We start from the raw sequence: 18,684 nt of genomic DNA on the forward strand, positions 1-18,684 counted from the left end.
TGAGTGCTGGGATTAAAGGCCTGTGCCACCACCGCCCGCTCTGGAATTGTTCTTACTGAACGCTGATTACAAAGCAATACTATTATGAAAACCAATGCTTTCCTTAGTGACAAGAGCAATACTACAAGGGTTTTTTGTTGTTGTCGTCATTTGTTTTTGCCTAATTTGTACTACTTAAGATAAAAAGACTAATGTATTGTAGTTGAAGCCAAGTAACCTGTATTTTGATTTCAATTTCAATGCCAATTTCTAGCTATAAAAACTTTTGAGTAAGGGACTAGAGAGATGGCTCAGAAGAGCACTGTCTGCTATTCCAGAGGTCCTGAGTTCAATTCCCAGCAACCACATGGTGGCTCACAACCATGTATAATGAGATCTGGTGCCCCCTGGTATATAAAATAAGTAAATAAATCTTTTAAAAAAAATTTGAGTAAGCCCATGAGAAAATATTCACTGTTTGAATTGCAGCTGTTCTGAGATAACACACACACAAACCAGCATAGTCTATTTAATAAAAATATTTAATGCTGCCAAAAAGTATAAAAATACATTAGGAATGGCAGTACAATACAAAGTAGTCTCTCCTAATTTATTTCCTTTACATCTTTCTACATTTCATACACATGTTAAAAAAACAATACATCAAATTAAAGGGTTTGCAAGTCTTCTGCTGGTGGCGTTCTTCATCCCCTGGATGTAAAGCTTACTTTGTAAACAGACAACTTGTGAGGCAATCTACAGGGTTAGCAAGCCTCACTTTATTTTCCGGAGTGGGCTTCAGGTCTTGCTTTGCACATCAAAGGTTCAAAATTTATAGCTGCAGAATAGTCTCAAGTCATGAATATTTAGGTGTCTGTCAATCTTGGCCTAAAACATAAAATAAGAAGTCATCTATTCAATTCATATCCACCACACACACAGATGTACATAGATACAAACACAAAAGGACTAACACTGAACTAAAAAAAAAAAAAAAAAAAAATCAATCAAAAACCATTCCAACATGTCACATCTAGTCACACCGAGCACTTTCCAAAACGATGGCTTTCCAAATGGAGGCCGTGCTGGAAGAACGCTGAGCTGACGCACCGTAACTCACTTCTTCAGTAGTTACCCACTGAAGCGTTTAGGCCATCCCATTTTATTCAAGAAATGACCTCTAATAATATGCTAACAGACAGACAAGTTTTAAAAAAAATAATGCAGCCACAAAAATATAGCAAGATTTTATTATATGTGCCAGACTTACCCATACTTTGATTTCAATGCAAAAGTCTAATGCAGTTTGGACAACCACTGTAAAACTGCCAGAAACAGTTTAAATAGAAAGTTTGGACATAAAGTTGGCTTGTACCTCTGAATCAGATTTTCAGCTCTTGTGTTTTCTTCTGAAGGATAACACTAATGATTTTAACTACTAAACTATGTAAAACATAACAGAGTTCAGTGCATTTTAATGCTAATGGAAAAAGAAAGAAAGCATTTAAACAAGCAAGAGACAAGAGGGAGCGAGTTTTTTGTTTTTTGTTTTTGAGCGACTACTAAAAGCGGTAGTCTGTGCTGGTATCTCAGGATTATATGCCTGTAACCAAACCTTTTGTGACCTTAAAGCTACTTCCATTTTTGCACCAACTCCCCACTCACATTCTCTCTTCTTTCTCTCTTTCAATACACACAAGCTACCAATGTAAATGTTTGTTACTTTTGTATCATATGTATAAACAAGAAATAAAACAGACCTCCAACAACTAGGCCCCCTCTCCAATCACAAGAATGAAGATTTTTCCTGCCTGTTGATTGTTCTTCAAAGGCAGACAGCTCTACCAAGCACCAAGCCTCTTGTTTGATCTTCCAACACAGATTTCTCCATAGTGTTGTCATTAGGAAACCATGCTCTTTAGCTATCAATGGATCACTGTAAACACCACAATCCTTGTTTAAGACTTAAAAACCTGGAACCAAATGGCTAGTTCTGACTATGGCAGATCGTGGAACACTGTCACAGAATGGAGTGAAGGAATGCTCTGGCTTGGGAACTTTCTGGAACTCCACTATCGCAAAGTGTTTTAAAAGGGATTTTCCCTCCTCAACTTAATAAAGCAAATTTATTTGGAGTCTTAGTTAAAAGTGGGCTGTCTACTATTTCCCCACTTAACTACCCGGTTTAAATGAATAGCTGGAATAAAGAACAGTGGTGTGACATAAGGAGAAAAGCCCGGGTCTTGGAAGCACTGGAAACCACAGCCTGGAGTTTGCATCTCAGCTTTATCTACATAAGCTGGTGGTCTTATCTGAAAATAAAGGTGGCATCATCTAAAGCCTAAATTTTGATCAAGTATTTAAAATGGCTGACAAAACTGCAGACGTTCACCATATATACTCACAGTCACCCTTTCCTGGTGTTTGCTAAATACATGTACAGAGAATAACTGTTTGCCATTTAACCACAGCCAGACTGTCGTTTCTTTAGAACTCACTACTTCTTTGCAAATAGTGTTTAAGGGTAACAAAATAAGAGGAAATCATTGGAACAGCTTCTGTAAAATGACTTTATTTGTAAGACTATAAAGATAAGTAGGCTTTTTAGGTAATTCTATTATATTCACATGCATGGATCTTTACCATTTTATTTCTAATATGGTGAAAATAAAATGGGTTCAAACAAATCAAGCAATGAGCTTTGTGGGTGTCCTGGGTGCCTCTCTCCATGCTGCAGCGGCAAATGCTGGAGTGGTCTTCCTTGCCCGTGGTAGAGGGAAAGTTATACTGCATTAAAAGTTGTTTTGCTGGCTGTGATACATTTACACTAGCAGCCTACCGAGACCATGCTGGGTTAATGGAGGTGTGCCAAGCATGCTTTAAAGGAACTTAACGTGCTTCCTCTCCCCAACTTTCCAGACTCAAAGACTTTTTAAAATAGTCATCTAAAATATCAACAGCATCCTGAGTCTGAAATATCTATGCCTAATGAGTGACCACAAAGAATAATTTGGTGCTTCTTAAAAGTGGTCTCTGTAAAGAAAAAGACAATTCCCATGCAATTCTCCTTGCAGCAGCCCCAAATAAAATAGATAAATTTAAAAGCAGACCAGATAGGGCCACACCTTACTGCTCCTAGTCCACTGTGAATTTTACAACCAAGTTCCAAAGTCAGAACTCCTCTCCAGACAGGCTGCCCCGAGATGGTCCAGGCTCTTTAGTTCTGTCAGCCTCCACAAAGCCCATTAGGCAGGTCAAGCTTTCCACTCAAGCACTGTTTGCACTGGCAATGACACTGTGATGGGACAGTGACAGCCAGGGAAAAAACCTCCAACTGGCAAAGAACAATGGGTCTTCCCTACAGCCACAGCTGAGAGGAAGCACGTGGGCAGAATGGCTTGAAACTGTCTAGGGCCCAGGAAGGAAGACCACTGGTGGTGGAACAAGTCCTCTGACTGGGGCAAAGCAGGAGTGGAGGAGGACACAACCTGAGTTTCTCCTTCCATTCCCAGGGGACAATTATAGACAGCTGTGACTCCAGCTATGATGCTGTGGAATCTGTGGCACTGCCGCCTGGTAAAAGGCAAAGACCAGTGTCAGGAAGAAATGCCATCCAACCCAAATAAGTGAGTTCAAGGAAAGGGTGAATGGCACAGGTATCCTCTAGAGCAAGTGACTGCCGGATGACAAATTTAATGAAGGAAAAGCATTTCTACTTTGGGGGAAAAAGCATGTACAAGATTGTATGACAAAGCTATATAAAGAAGTCTTAGCCAGGCGTGGTGGGTCACACATTTAATCCCAACACTTGGTAGGTAGAGGCAGGTGGACCACTGTGAGTTTGAGGCCAGCCTAGTCTATAACGCAAGCCCAGGCCAGGCAAAGGTATACAGAGAAACCCTATCTCAAACCCCTGCCCCGCCCCAAAGAACAAAGGAGAGACTTTATTAGCTGTTGGTATATAAGTAAAACATACATTTCTGTTGGTGCTTCCTCCCTTCTAAGCTGAACAGATGGATCAAGTTCAGCAGATGAAGGCCCTAAGAAGCCCTTCCTTCTGCCCTGACAACAGACTACACAGAGTCAATGCCACAGCTATATAGGATGCTCATCAGGAAACAGGGAAGGAAGTATGAACCAAGTCTGACTAAAGGCCTGAAACCTTATCTGAACATTTAAAGAAACTGGCGACACATGTAGTAGGGGTATCTAGTTTAAGACTACAGTCTCTTCAAGATTTACACTTGAAAGTTGTGTGTGCAGTAGTGTGTGCCTATGGTGTTAGCTGCTCAACAGGCTCAGATGGGACGATCATTTGAACTGAGGAGATTAAGGCCAAGCTTGGGAAATGGCAAAGCATTATTTCAACACACACAAAAATGAGTGAATAAATAAACCTGCCCAACAATAACCACAAATAAAGATTTGTATCTGTTAGTAAAAACTTAAGGCAATGTAGATTTTTAATTTGTGCAATGACTTGATGAACATATTAGGAAATGTAAATTCCAAATGCCCCCCCCCCCCAAAAGCACTTTTACTACCATCAGGTTCCAGTCTCTATGTAGAATCTAGCCCGAGACATTTTTTTTTAAGATTTATTTTTATTTATTAAGTATAAAATGTTTTGCTTGCATGTATGCCTGCACATTAGAAGAGCGCACCAGATCTCATTATAGATGGTTGTGAGCCACCATGTGGTTACTGGGAATTGAACTCAGGACCTTTGGAAGAGCCAACAGTGCTCTTAACCATTAAGCCATCTCTCCAGCCCCGCTCAAGACGTTTTTTAAAGGAATCAGCTACAGTCTTTTAATGCCTGGTAGTAAACTGCAGCCACCACACCCTGGGAACTGGCACTGAAAGCAAAGAAGGAAGTGATATAAAAACTAGAAGACTGCTCCATTTCCTAACTAAAGCATGGGGCATAGTTTTGAATTCATACCATCAACTTTAGTTTACTTAAGACAAAGGAACAAGCCAAGTGCATGTGAGCACCAAATTAGGACTCTTTCCTCTGACGCCATCTGTAAAGCACAGCTGTCTGACCAGAAATTGATTAATACCTGTTTTTACTTTTTTTTCCCCACCTTCACTCTCTGTTACAAATGCTAACTAACACACAATGAAATGAATAAAAAGAAGAACCAAGACCCAGAAAAATTGAAAAACGTGTCAAGTCTCTGCTGAACATGAGAAATGGCCTTTGCGTAGTCATAAATGTAAAAAGAAGTGTATTTTTACATTTTGTGTTTAAGCAAGCATAGATAGAAATCAGTAGGCAGAAATAGCACAGCACCTGGTTAACTGTGGGAAGGAATACATAACCTCAAGTGTGACCACTGACTATGGCATTGAAGCAAGGCAGGAAAAGATAAGGATTCCGCCTCAGTAAACAGAAAGCCCTTTTAAAAATCTTTTTCTTTTCCCAATTTATTATTGGGAATCTGATTCAAGTCAAACTATTTTTCCTAATCTAGTAAAATCAGTAAATACAAAACTGATGTAGTGTTTAAGATATGCACCAACCAGAGACTGCTGACCTCCCTTCTCTGGCTAGCACCTGAGACGTTAAGCACCTCACCAGCACAGCCAGGATGATACCCGTGGGCACTGTCACCAAATGCGATGGTTATTTTGTAAGCAAGCATGAAAATGATGTTTAAAGTTTCTGCTGTTAAAGCTCATCCTTAAAGATCTGCTCAGAGAAGAAAGAAGGCAGGCTCTGATGAGGGGCACTAATGAGGCTCTCAGGAGCACTAAGCACGCACCAGAAGCAGAAAGAACAGGGTTCAGTGTTATGTGTAGAAGGTACATCCTTCCAGGGAAGGGCTTGGCCTGGCCTTATCAGTATTTTCCCCTAAGAAGTTTGAGCTGAGGCTATCTTCAATTGGATTCCTTTCTTTAAAGACAGGCTTTTAATGTATATCACTGGCTGGCTGGGAACTTGTTATGTAGACCAGGCTAGCCTGGAACTCACAGTGATCTGCCTGTCTTGGCCTCCTTAGTGCTGGGATTAAAGGCGTGTGCCACCTTGTCGGGCCTCAACTGCAATTCTAACAAGATCTAGTAGGGTAACATAATCCATTTTGGAAAAACAAGCCAATAAATATCAGAAAGCTCAGACCAATAACCATCTCATTCTAAAGCGTTACGGGTCTAGATTGTTTCAACATAGGTTCAATGCAAACAGACAAAAGGAAGCATCCTCCTTACCCGCTCTCCATTTCACAGTTACAGGACAGGAGTACTGAGCCAGGACACAGACACACACTGCATAACCTGATTCCGTGTGCAGCACTACCTATATCCTGCTCCCAGACTTTCAGTAAGTTGAACACAATAACGGCTTCTCAAGGCCATTCACAATCCTAGCAATACCTATGGTCTTCAAACTGCATTACAACTAATGCCTCATTTAAAGTAATTAAGCCTCACATGATATATAAAACAGACAAAGCAGATGCTGTCCTAGTGGCTTGGAACCTTTCCACCACCTGGGTGATTTTCCTAAAGTCCAAAGCAGAGTTTGAAACTACCAAAACCCTATTAGTGGTTATATGCTTTAAAAATACTCATTACAAAGGTAAGGGACAATGTAAGTTTGTAAACCATAGTACTATTTATTGAACTTAGAAAGAAATTAGTTTTTTACTTCAAAATTTCAGTCTAGTGAGCTGAAATCATAAATATAAAACACCGGTTCCTTTTCCTTACTAATCATAATTTATCCCATTTGGATAATTACATTAACATTTTCACACACACACACAAAAAAATGAACAGTTTAAGTCATGCATGGGCTATACAGAAATCAATTTCTTTTCTCTTAACCACTTCAGTTTTTGAGACAGTGTTTCTCGCAGTCCTGGCTAGCCCCAAACTCTGGGGCTGGCTCTGAGTTGAAACTGGCCTTGAACTTGTGATCCTTCCGTCTCTATCTCCCAAGTGCTGAGAGTAAAGGTTTGTGCTATCAAATTGGGCTAAGAACCAATTTCTTATTCTTGGTGTTTTCTGATCTCCCCTCCACCACCTCATTTTTAACTTTTACTTTTAAAGATAGGAACTTGCTTTGCAATTTTAGCTGGCTTCAAACTTCCATGCCTCTTGCCTTATCGTCCTGAGTGTTGTGTGTGCCATCATATCCTGCAGAAACCATTTTTTTGTAAGTTGTTTTTAAGCTAAGTCTTGATCAACTGCCACTTGACTATACCAGAAAGGAGAATTTCCTTTGATGACATGTTTAGAAATTTTTCATTTCTTTGTTTTTTTCCTTTTAAAATAAGATAAACCATAAAAATATGTAGTAGAAATAACTTACTCGTAGTTTCCAACTTCTGTTTTGAAAAGGGAAAATGTATCCAGTATACAACTGAGTCAACATACAATTTATTTTTCTATGGTAACAGATTTTCATTGAACTTTTAAAAAGTACATTTAACTACAAAAGTAAGATTAAATACGTACTTATAAAATATTTTTACCCTACAATGGTTAAGCATATAAAGTAGTAATGCCCATTTAAACAGTACATTACACATTACATACATTACTTAAAGGATATTTTCTTTCCATTAATAATGTAGAAAAGATCACAATGTTTATTGCTTATATCAAGTGCATGTTAAAATCCAGAGAGCCTCCAAAAGCCAATCCTTGTGAGAAAGGCTTTCTCAATACTAGCCAATGAAACATGATGCACGGCATGTGTGAGCACAGCTGTGAGATGCAACAGTTTTCAACAAGCATGTTTGTTTTTATTCAAGCCACTGACAGTTTGGGTCTCAGAGGAACCTGCAGTGATGAGTCCTGAGATGTTGGGCTGTGACTGTGAATGTCCCTTATCTGGTTGATGTCTAGTCTAGCGCAATGTTTTGGGGGGATGAGGCATTGGCTAACAAACCCTTGAGATCAGTGCACCACTGTCAGCTACTAGTGCAGAACGGTGCTGGGTCAAGCTGTTCATTTTTAGGACATTTTACTGAAACAACAGTGTCCAGCCAACCAAAGCGCCAACCAAAATGACTGACACAAACCCCATCTTAGTGAGAATAGGTTGCCAATATAACCACCTTTTTCTTTTTCGTTCAGTTTCATGTAGCCTCTGTTTCATCTGCTGCACCTTCTGAGCTGTAGTAGCCTTTCTATCCTCTCGAATACGTTTCCGGAGAATACTGTGAACAGACAGAAACAAGTGAGATATCTGCACTGCAGGCCTTAATTACACTGACACTGGAGGCCTGGCCACCAACAAAACTGTGGAATTACAATCTCATTTGAACAATGTAGTTGGAAAGGGGGAAAAGCCAAACTGCTCCACGTGGCCAGTGATGCACTGACAGCTCAAGTATAATTTCTGGTTACTGTGACACTTCAACAGGACCTCAAAGTGACCCAGACACTTTTTCAAAATTGTCTGCTCACTCCGCTTTCCTCTCTGCTCTCCTTCTTTCCCAAGCAGCTGAGAGAGGACAGAGTGAACATTCTGTAGCATCTTGTCCTCTTGTGTGACAGCATGTGAGAAGATCATAAGACCTTTTCTGGTCAAAATGTTTAACTTGAATCTAACCAAGAAAAATTATTAGAGAAATCCAAACTATGGGGCATTCTAAAAGAATCAAATGGTAAGCAAAGAAAAGTGAGGAAAACTATTCTAAGGACACCAAAGCATCACCTCAATCTGATGCAAGCACAAGCCTTGACAAGACCTAAGATTAATGGTTTACTCTTAGAGAGGGGAGCCTCATTATGTATGCCTGGCTATCCTTGAACTTGAGGTTCTCCTGCCTCAGCCTCCTGAGTGATTTGAGTACAGCTGTACAGCTCTGAATTTCTTTTTTAACTTAATTACTGTGCTTGTGTGTGTGCGAGAGGAGAGCAGAGGGGAGGAGGAAAGGAAGAAACATGTAGAGGTCAGAGAGGGCACTTTGAAAAGTTGGGTGTCTTCCTTTTATGGTGGGATTCAGTGATCAAACTTAGGTCATTAGGCTTTTATTTATTTTTAAGCAAAAAACAAGCCAACAAAAACAAAAAACAAGGTCTCCAGGCTGGCCTTGAATTCAGTATACAGCCAAGGATGACCTTGAACTCCTAATCGTCCTCAAGTGTTAGAATTACACATGTGCACAGCTCAGTGGTTAAGAACACTTGTTCTTGCAAATGGGCCAAGTTGTATTCCCAACACTCACTGGGTGGCTCACAAGGGTCAGTAACTCCAGTTTAGGGGGATCTGGCCCTCTCTTCTGGCCTCTGTGGGCACTAGGCACACATGCAGCCAAAACACTCATAAATGTAAAATAAATAAATCTTTTAAAAAAAGGGAGGGGGGTGCGGCGGGTGCTGCAGAGATGGCTCAGTGGTTAAGACACTCCTGCTTTTCCATGGGACCTGGGTTCAATTCCCAGCACCCTCATGGCAGCTCACAACTGTCTATAACTTCAAGATTTGACACCCTCACACCAACGAAAAAAAAAAAAAAAAAAAAAAAAAAAGTCTGAGGAGGCTGGAAGACACTGATTTCCCTGGAACTGGAGTTGCAGCTGGTTGTGAGCAACCTGATGTGGGTGCTGGGAACTGAACTGGGGTTCTCTAAAAGAGCAGTTACTTGCTCTACTCAGTGAGCCAACTCTCCAGTGCTGAACTGGCTTTCTTACTATGAGAGAAAATGCTTTGAAAATATTTTCACTATCGAACACCATCTAAACACTTTGTTTACCTGTGCAAACACAGGGTCTCTATTACCGCATGCTTCTTGGATTTATTAAATAGCCTCATTTCTCAGTTAGCATGTAACACATACCCCTCATTGCTCTCTTCCACAGTATCTTGCATCTTTGAAGGAAGGCCTGTTAATTTTTCATCCTCGGGACATATTCTCTTCCCATTGTACTTTTCAGTTATTGTTCTGTTTTGTGAATGATCACAAATAGGAGATAAATCTTCTTTAGAAAGCTCTCTCCATCGTTTCTAGGTAGAAAAGAGAAATAATAAGCAATAAAATTTTTTTGTTTTCTTTAAATCAGGATCTGTAAACTGCAATTACTCAATATAGGGCACGGAATGGCAAGGTAAACCTGACACGGGCTTTTGTCCTCTGCACATATGTGCACCAACACTTGCTTGCAAACACAAACACGTGTACATAAAAATAATCACATGCAATTTATTTACTGATTTAAAAGATTTATTTTACTTTATTTTAAGGCAGATCTCTATATAGATATTCAAAGAGTTGTGGATTTTAGATTGTTGGTCTCAAGTGCTCAGCTTCTGTTTATACATGTCTAATGCTATGTGGTCAAGCCAGACATGAAGGGAGTCTATTGTTATTTCTGTTTCTACTTTACACTTTTCCTTAGTTCATCACATGACAATAAGTTCTGATACTCCTCAAGATTACTGTCTATGAATGTGCAATAAAAACATCCTGAGAATAATGTCACCATCAGATGTATAAAGACTACTTATCTTATGTCTGCCATAACCACTGAAGTTATTCAGATATAAAGACAAGCACCTATGCTTAAATAGTCTTTATTCTCACATGAAGGCTTTTTATTTTTAATTGTGTATGTGTGTGCTTAGGTGTGCATATGAGTGCAAGGGCCCATTAGAGGCCAGAGATGTTCAAGTGCCGGGAGCTGCTCAACACAGGTTCTGGGAATAGAGTCACGGGTCCTCTGGTAGAGTAGGAGGTGCTCAAAATCACTGACCTCTGAGCCATGTCCCCAAGCCCTCACATTGAGTTCTTACTAGGATAAAAGTACTTAGGTTTTCTGATTTATTTCAATAATCAAATGCTTAAATCCTCTCACGTGTAAAATACATTTTATTAAATCTTGTTTCCACTCATGCTAAGTATACATGAGCCTATATTCTTTTTTTTTTTTAATTTTATTTAAATTTATTTTATGTGTACTAGTGTGAAGGTGTCAGAAGGTGCAGTTATAGACAGTTGTGAGCTGCCATGTGGGTGCTTGGAATTGAACTCGGGTCCTTTGGAAGAGCAGACAGTGCTCTTAACCACCAAGCCATCTCTCCAGCCCTGAGCCTATATTCTTAACTTACACACAAAATTTTTTTTAAGTCAGGATCTCACTGTACAGACCAGGGTGGCCTTGGTTGACTAGCTTACATCTCCACCCCTTGAATGGTGAAATTTTTAAAATTTCAAGCAGGCAGCTGGATCTGCCACATTAAGTAAGGAAAGGATGAGGACTTAGATGGTGTCTGGTTTGATTTAGTGATAGTGAGATTACCTGTATATTAGAATCTCCTTTTGTGTACTTTGCTCCTTCTATTATGGCCATGTAGGAGAATCTGAGCTGGTCTGGCGTCTGAATAAGTCCCATTCGATACTTTCTCATATTCAGTAATACCTGTTTCACATTAACATCATCTCCTTTTTCCATCTGCAAGGAAGGAAAAAAACCAAGTTGTATGAGTCCTGAAAATAGAAGTAATGAAAGGCCACTACTTAGACCTTAACGAGGCAAGCACTCTACCAATTAGCCACACCTCTACCACTGAGCCAGACCTCCAGTTCTCACTAACAGAAATTAGTGACTTTAAGCACAGGTTAATTTTAATAAACTGTCTTTGTGTTTTAAAGATTTGCAGGTGCATATGTATGGGTGTATGCCATATGTGAACAGATGCCCACAGGGGCCCTGGAGCTGTCGTGGGTTGTAAATCATCCAGTGTGGGTCCTGGAAGTGAACCTCCGGTCTTCTAAAGTGCAGTAACTGCCCTTAATGACGAGACACCTCTCCAGTCCAAATAATACAAGTTTTGATCAAAACTATACCATGTATGGGCAAAATGTTAAAGTAATCCATTAGGGTTTGTTTAAACTCAATTGTTTCTAACTCTTAGCTTCATTAGAGAAGCACTATTGAAAATGTTCCCTTATGTTAGTCAATTCATCTGAAAATCCACTCTGTGCTATCAGCTGTGTTAGGAAGCCTAACATGTAGCTATCAGGAACTGTTAGGACTTCGAGGAGAGTAACACAGGACCTTCACGGTAACATCAATAGTAGCTTTCTACAGAGCAAGTTCCAGGACAGCCGTGGTTACACAGAACAACCCTGCCTCAAAAAACAAAACAAAACAAACAAAAGGAACAGAAATGAAACTGTTAAAAAATGATGAAGGACTAAGTGGCACAGACATCAATACTCAGGGCATTACTGATAGGCTTGACGAGATAATAAAAGGAGGAAGGCGGAAGGTAGCCATTAGAAGGGGGTGCTGCAGGGATGGCCCAGCACACACACGGCAGCTCACAGCCATCTGTCTCTAACTCCAGTTTCAAGAGAGCTGATCTCCTCTTCTTGCCTCCATGGAGATCAGGCATTCATGCACTTGGTGCAGACATACATATAAGCAAACGTAAAGTGGGCAGGGCACTTGAATAAGTTGTGGCTGTGGTTGGCTGAAAACAAACAAACAAACAAACAAACAAACAAACAAACAAACAAACACAGTATAGCACTTGAGGTTCCACCTAAGAATCTCAGGATCCGCACTGTACTAACACAGGTTCCTGACTTCACTTTTGTTGCTGGGATAGAACATGAAAGCAGCATAGGAGGGGGCTGGAGAGATGGCTCAGAGGTTAGGAGCACTGTCTGCTGTTCCAGAGATCCCGAGTTCAATTCCCAGCAACCACATGGTGGCTCATAACCATCTATGATGAGATTTTTAAAAATATTTATTTATTTGTTTATTTATACAGTATTCTGCCTGCATGTGTCCCTTCAGCCAGAAGAGGGCACCAAATCTCATTACAGATGGTTGTGAGCCACCATGTGGTTGCTGCGAATTGAACTCGACCTTTGGAAGAACAGCCAATGCTCTTAACTTCTGAGCCATCTCTCCAGCCCCAAAAATCTTAAAAAAAAAAAAAAAAAAAAAAAAAAAAAAAAAAAAGCAGCACAGGAGGAAAAGGTTTGCTTCAGTTTACAACTCCAGATCATAACCTATCATTTAAGGATTAAAGTGGGAACTTAAGACATCACTTCTGACCAAGAAAGATTCACAGCCAAAGAATTAACAACCAGAACTATGGAGGATGTTGCATGCTGACTGGCTCACGGGCCAGTCTGTCCTCACGCAGCTTTCTTCTCTACTCTAGGACCACCTGCCTAGCATTGTAATCCCACAGTGGGCCAGGCCTCCTACATCAATTAGCAATCATGATAGGTCCCTGCAAAACCCACCAATCTGATGTAGAAAAGCCTTTAACTGAGGCGCTCCCTTTAGGTAACTCTAGGCTGATAGCTAAGCTAACCAGGATACAATGTATTATTAATTTGTAGAATTCTCACAGTAATTCTGGGAAGGACCTTCATTACCTTTAGTTCATAAATAAGAAGTGAAGTACTTATCCAAGAAAGGAAAAAATTTAATGTCACATATTAGTCACTAAGGTAGAGGCTTCTAATTCTGTGTACAAAGCTAATAGAAAGTGGAGGGGTGGGGTGTTGAGACATTCATGTTGCCAGGCTAGCTCAAACTCCATATGGACTTGTTTCTCTTGCCTCCATTACCCAAGGATAGGATTATAGGCTGGTGCCAGTACACTGGCTTAAAAATATTTTAAGTAAGATAACAACGTGTGGCAGTTGGTTTTCTAGGACCCAATAGGGCCTAGGATAGAAGCCACTAGGCTTGGCAGTAAATACCTTACCTGCTGAACTAGCCTGACAGCACCCAATTTTTTAAGCTAGTTTTTAAATTTTATAAATTATGGACTGGGGAGATGGCTCAGAGGTTAAGAACACTGGCTGTTCTTCCAGAGATCCTGAGTTCAATTAACCAACAACCACATTGTGGCTTCACAACCATCTATAATGAGATCTGATGTCCTCTTCTGGCCTGCAGGCATACGTGCAGGCAAAACATTGTATACATAATAAATAAGTCTTACAAAAAAATTTTTTTAAACTTATATAAGTTATATTGTAAATGTATATATGTGTGTATCCGTGCAGTGAATGTACATGTGTGTATGGAAATCAGTGGCAGATGCCAGGTATCTTTCTCAATTGTTCTTCTGAGGCAGGGTATCTACTGTGTAGCTCTGGCTATCCTGGAACTTGTGTAGCCCAGGCCGGTCTGGAACCCACAGTGCTGGAAATAAAGGGTGTGCTGCCACACCTGGCTTTCCTTATTTTTTGAGACTGTCTCTTAGGACCGGAGCTCATTGATTTGGGTAAGCTTGCTGATGAGTGAGCTCTAGGGAGTCTACCTAACTCCACTTCCCCCGGGTTCTTGGACCACACTTACATGCCACTGAGCTTTTTACCTGTGTGCTGGGAATCTTGCGCTCATGCTTGCCGGCCCCAGTTCATTTGGCATTTTCCTCTTTTCTGAGGTGGGATCTCATAGGTAACCCTGGCTGCCTAGTATGCTGAGCAACAGGCATACAGCACTACATCAGTATTCTTTTCTTTTGTCGTTTCTCCCCCTCTTAAGGGGAGACTTTACTTCATTCTTCTTTTCTTCCTTTTTTTGGATAGGATCTAACTCCTTAGCCCAGGCTGTCCTCAAAACTAGAGCAAATTTTCTGCCTCAGCTCACTTAGTGTTGGGATGACAGGGATGAGCCAAGCCTGGCTGAGAAGAACTTTGTGGGGGAATCTCTGGAACTGTCTTGGATACATATATACCAGCCAGAGTTCGAGTCAGTTGAAACAGTGCAAGTCATAGGTTTTGCCATCAAGGGCTGTGACATCAGAACTTACTGCTGCCTATAGAAACAGTCAAAAAATCAAGAGGCTCTCAGTGGTTAAGAGCACTGGCTACTCTTATAGAGGACCAGGGTTTGGTTCCTGGCACCCGCAAGTTGAAGTGTCTCACAACTATCTGCAAGTTCAGGTATCCAACGCTCTCTTCTTATCTCCTTGGGTATCAGCCATGCGCAAATGTTTATCTTTCCATCATCAATAATAAAAACCATAAAACAAAAATAAAAGCACAAAACTGAACCGAAGTCAGCATGGCCCCTTACCAGAACAAGGCAGGTATCCACGAGAGAGAAGGTGCCAGAGCGCCCAATGCCTGCACTGCAATGGATCACTGCAGGTCCATGCTCAGGGTTCAAGGAGCCAGATTCTCTAACTTTAAACAAGAAATTTAGGAATGAAGCTGGTGACTCGGGAACTCCAAAATCTGGCCAGGTGGTATAATGAAAGTGAGAAACTGTTCTGGTTTCACCACTCTGAAATGTGAAAAATCAAGGAAAAGTTAGTTCTAATTTTTCTTATATAAATACATAGTAATTGCTGTAGAAGCATAATGGGTTGGGAATATATATAAAACAAACAAAAAAACAAAAACTGGACATGGGGCTATACAACAGTGGGCAGAGTGCTTGCCTTACTCTTATACAAAGCCCTGGATCATATATTGAGCTCCAGCTCAGTCCCCAGTATTGCATAAAACTGGGTGTGCAGGTGCATGCCTGTAATCCCAGCACCAGGAGATGGAAGCAGGACAATGCAAGGTTCAAGGTCATCTCTGACTGCACATGGAATTTCAATCCAGAGACGCTGACAAGAGGAAAAGCAAACTTTGGGCCTTGAGTGTACAACATGTAGCTGCATTTGCTCTGCAGTGAAAAACAGGTATCCTAAGAGATGGGCCATAAAGGGTGTTTCCACCTCTAAGAACTACATTACACATTTATTTATCTTCCCTTCTACAAAGCTTTATATGTTAAAGCGTCACATGTTAATAATTAACTCAAAACAGTATTTCACTTTATAGACTAGGCACATTATATTTTGTTGTTGTTTTGTTTTTTGAGACAGGGTTTCTCTGTGTAGCCTTGGTTGTCCTGGACTCACTTTGTAGACCAGGCTGGCCTCCAATTCACAGTGATCCGCCTGCCTCTGCCTCCCAAGTGCTGAGATTAAAGGCGTGCACCACCACGCCCGGTGGTGAAGCACATTCTTAAAGTGAGCATGGCCACATTTCCTTATTTTCTTGTTATCCTAGTTTCTATTAACAATTCTACCTATTAAGCACTCTGCTTTCTATTAAACGCTCTCCCTCAGTTATCTTGGTTGTTTGTTTATTTGTTTGTTTGTTTGATTGGTTGGTTGGTGTAGCTTTGGCTGTCTTGGAAATCTAGACCAGAGCCTGCCTCTGCCTTCCAGGTGCTGGGATTAACCATGTGAGCCACCACCACCAGCATTTTTTTCTAACTTACTCTAATTCACAGTGCAAACAAAGATGGTAAATGAGAAAGAGGAAAGAATGGCTTCTCTGATACTAAGTGTGATAGCACATTTGCAGTCCACTGTGCATATGTCAAAACCTTATAGAGAGAGTCACAGACTCATCTAGAGAAAAGATCTAGGTAAATAAATGTTCCAGGGATCATATGCTATACTTATTTCACCATTTTCTTCCCAACTCAATAAGGTCACATTTCTATATGGTCACTTACAAATTTGCTAAGTCTTTTTCTTGACCTGTGGGCTACTTTCAACTATAGTTAAGTACCAGGAACTACCTATTATACTGAGCTTATTTGGCATGAGGTATTTTATACACATTTGTACTTTCATTTGATCTCCACAACAGCCTGCAAATATACAATTTCCTTCTTATAAATGAGGCAAACCACACTTCTACTGAACAGCAGAACTGGAATGGGACCTCGGGCTTGCTTCTGTCATCCTCTCTTTATTCCCAAGTATGCTTTGTATATTCTTGGTGAATGGGACTGAACCCCAAGCCTTGAAGCATGCCAAGAAAGTACCTCAGAACTCAGTTATATTTACTACCTACTTACATTTGAGTTTTTAGTTCTCGGGACTGAATCTAGGGCCTCAAGTATACTGAGCAAGTGCTCAACCACCAAGCTATACCCACAACATCTTCCCTACAATTTTAATAATTAATAGTTTTCTTCTAAAACTTTATTTCTTCGCACTTATGTGTATGCTTGAGTGTCTGCATATATCTATGTGTGTCATGTATAGGCTGAGGAGGATACAAGAGGGCCTGGGTTCCCTAAAGCTGTCATTATAGGCAGTGATAAGATTCTCTCAACATGGGTGCTGGAAACTGAGCCTGGGGATTCTGCAAGAACAGCATGTGCTCTTAAACACTGAGCCATCTCTCTAGCTCCAATAATTAATTTTCAATTCTCAAATATCAATATTCTTTGAACACTGTAATCCTTTGGTTTTAGGATTTCCTCAGAATCCTTAAAGAGTTACTTTATTTAATCCCAGCACTTGGGAGGCAGGTGGATCACTGTGAGTTCAAGGCCAGCCTGGTCTACAAAGTGAGTCTAGGACAGCCAAGGCTACACAGAGAAACTCTGTCTCGGGGGCAGACGGGGGTGGGGGTGGGGGGCGGGAAGAGTTACTTTATATAAAAATACAGTCTAAAAACATGTTTATGACTAAATACTATTACAAATATCCAAATACAAGTGTAGAACCAAACCCCAAACCTAGTAATAAAGAATTCTTAAAACCATTAGATAAAACTGAAACTTTGAAAGAAGAGCCTTACATTGATATTTTCTAACTGTAGTAGATGCACTGTATAATATGATTTCACATCTTCAGATAAGAGTTTCACACTGAATCCCGTTTCCTTAAACACCATCTCTCGGTCTTCTGTTGGCCAGTACTGTGCACATTTAACCTAAATTTAAGAATAGTTTAGACACATTATAAAACTATAAAAAAAACTCACATATACACACTTAATTCTTCATATACAGAAACCTAAAAATATTTTAATGAGAATGATATTTTGTAACATATCTCCATAAAATGTTTCCTTTCAATTTGAAAAGCCATAAACATAAAATGTTCATAAAAATGTGCTATTCTTTATTTTGAGACAGGGTCTGTTTATATAGCCCTGGCTATCCTGGAACTCACTGTGTAGATCAGGATAGTTTCAAACTCACAGAGATCCATCTGCCTCAACCTCCCACATGCTGGAATTAAAGGCATGTGCCACCATGCGCAAAAGTGTGCTATTTTTAAAGCATAATTATATTTTATCATATTCACTTTGAATTTCCAGAAGTCTCAAGCTCTTGCAAGAATCTTATCTTCAGGGAGCAGTAAAGAGGTTTTCTTTCAAGATGAGCGGTGATGGCGCACACTTTTAATGCCAGCACTTGGGAGGCAGAGGCAGGTGGACGGCTGTGAGTTCAAGGCTAGCCTGGTCTACAGAGAAAGCTCCAGGCCTGCCAACTAGAAGAATAAGCATTTTTGTTTTGTCTTGACACCTAAAATAATGGCACAGGTTAAGTGTAACCAATAAAGTGTAAGAGGATAAGGATGGCATTTTACAGTAAAAAGAGAAATAGAAACAGCATTAAGGAGAACAGGACAAATATGAAGAAAATCCAACATATATATACTGAAGGGACACAGAAGACACCGGCAATGACAAACAGAAACAGAACAGATCCCATCTATGATTTAATAATCCTTTAGGAGCTGGAGAGATGGCTCAACAGTTAAGGGCACTGTCTGCTCTTCCAGAGGTCCTGAATTCAATTCTCAGCAACCACATGGTGGCTCTTAACTATCTGTTCTGAGATCTGGTGCCCTCTTGTGGCGTTCAGGTGTACATGCAGATAGAGCAATCATACATAAAATAAACAAATCTTTAAACAAACAAAAATAATCCTTTACAAAAGAAAGAAGGAAGGAAGGGTG

At 40.3% G+C, this 18,684-nt stretch overlaps 1 protein-coding gene across 3 annotated transcripts in view; it reads right to left on the reverse strand.

The window, feature by feature from the left end:
• Positions 1–481: 481 nt before the first annotated feature.
• Positions 482–18,684, reverse strand: part of Ptpn2 (protein tyrosine phosphatase non-receptor type 2) — a 59,259-nt gene continuing 41,056 nt past the window's right edge. The window contains exons 5-10 of one of the 3 annotated variants that reach the window (XM_051163501.1): positions 17,516–17,650; positions 14,994–15,203; positions 11,238–11,390; positions 9,779–9,945; positions 8,052–8,153; positions 482–867 (exon numbers count right to left, since the gene is read on the reverse strand). In XM_051163501.1, the coding sequence (XP_051019458.1) occupies positions 846–867; positions 8,052–8,153; positions 9,779–9,945; positions 11,238–11,390; positions 14,994–15,203; positions 17,516–17,650 (789 nt within the window). In that variant the 3' untranslated portion in view covers positions 482–845. Of the gene's footprint in view, positions 868–7,309; positions 8,154–9,778; positions 9,946–11,237; positions 11,391–14,993; positions 15,204–17,515; positions 17,651–18,684 lie in introns of those variants that run through there. The other 2 variants (XM_051163500.1, XM_051163503.1) reach the window with 2 other exon arrangements.

The sequence above is a fragment of the Acomys russatus genome, chromosome 20, assembly GCF_903995435.1.
Source record: "Acomys russatus chromosome 20, mAcoRus1.1, whole genome shotgun sequence".
In the NCBI taxonomy this organism is placed as follows: domain Eukaryota; kingdom Metazoa; phylum Chordata; class Mammalia; order Rodentia; family Muridae; genus Acomys; species Acomys russatus.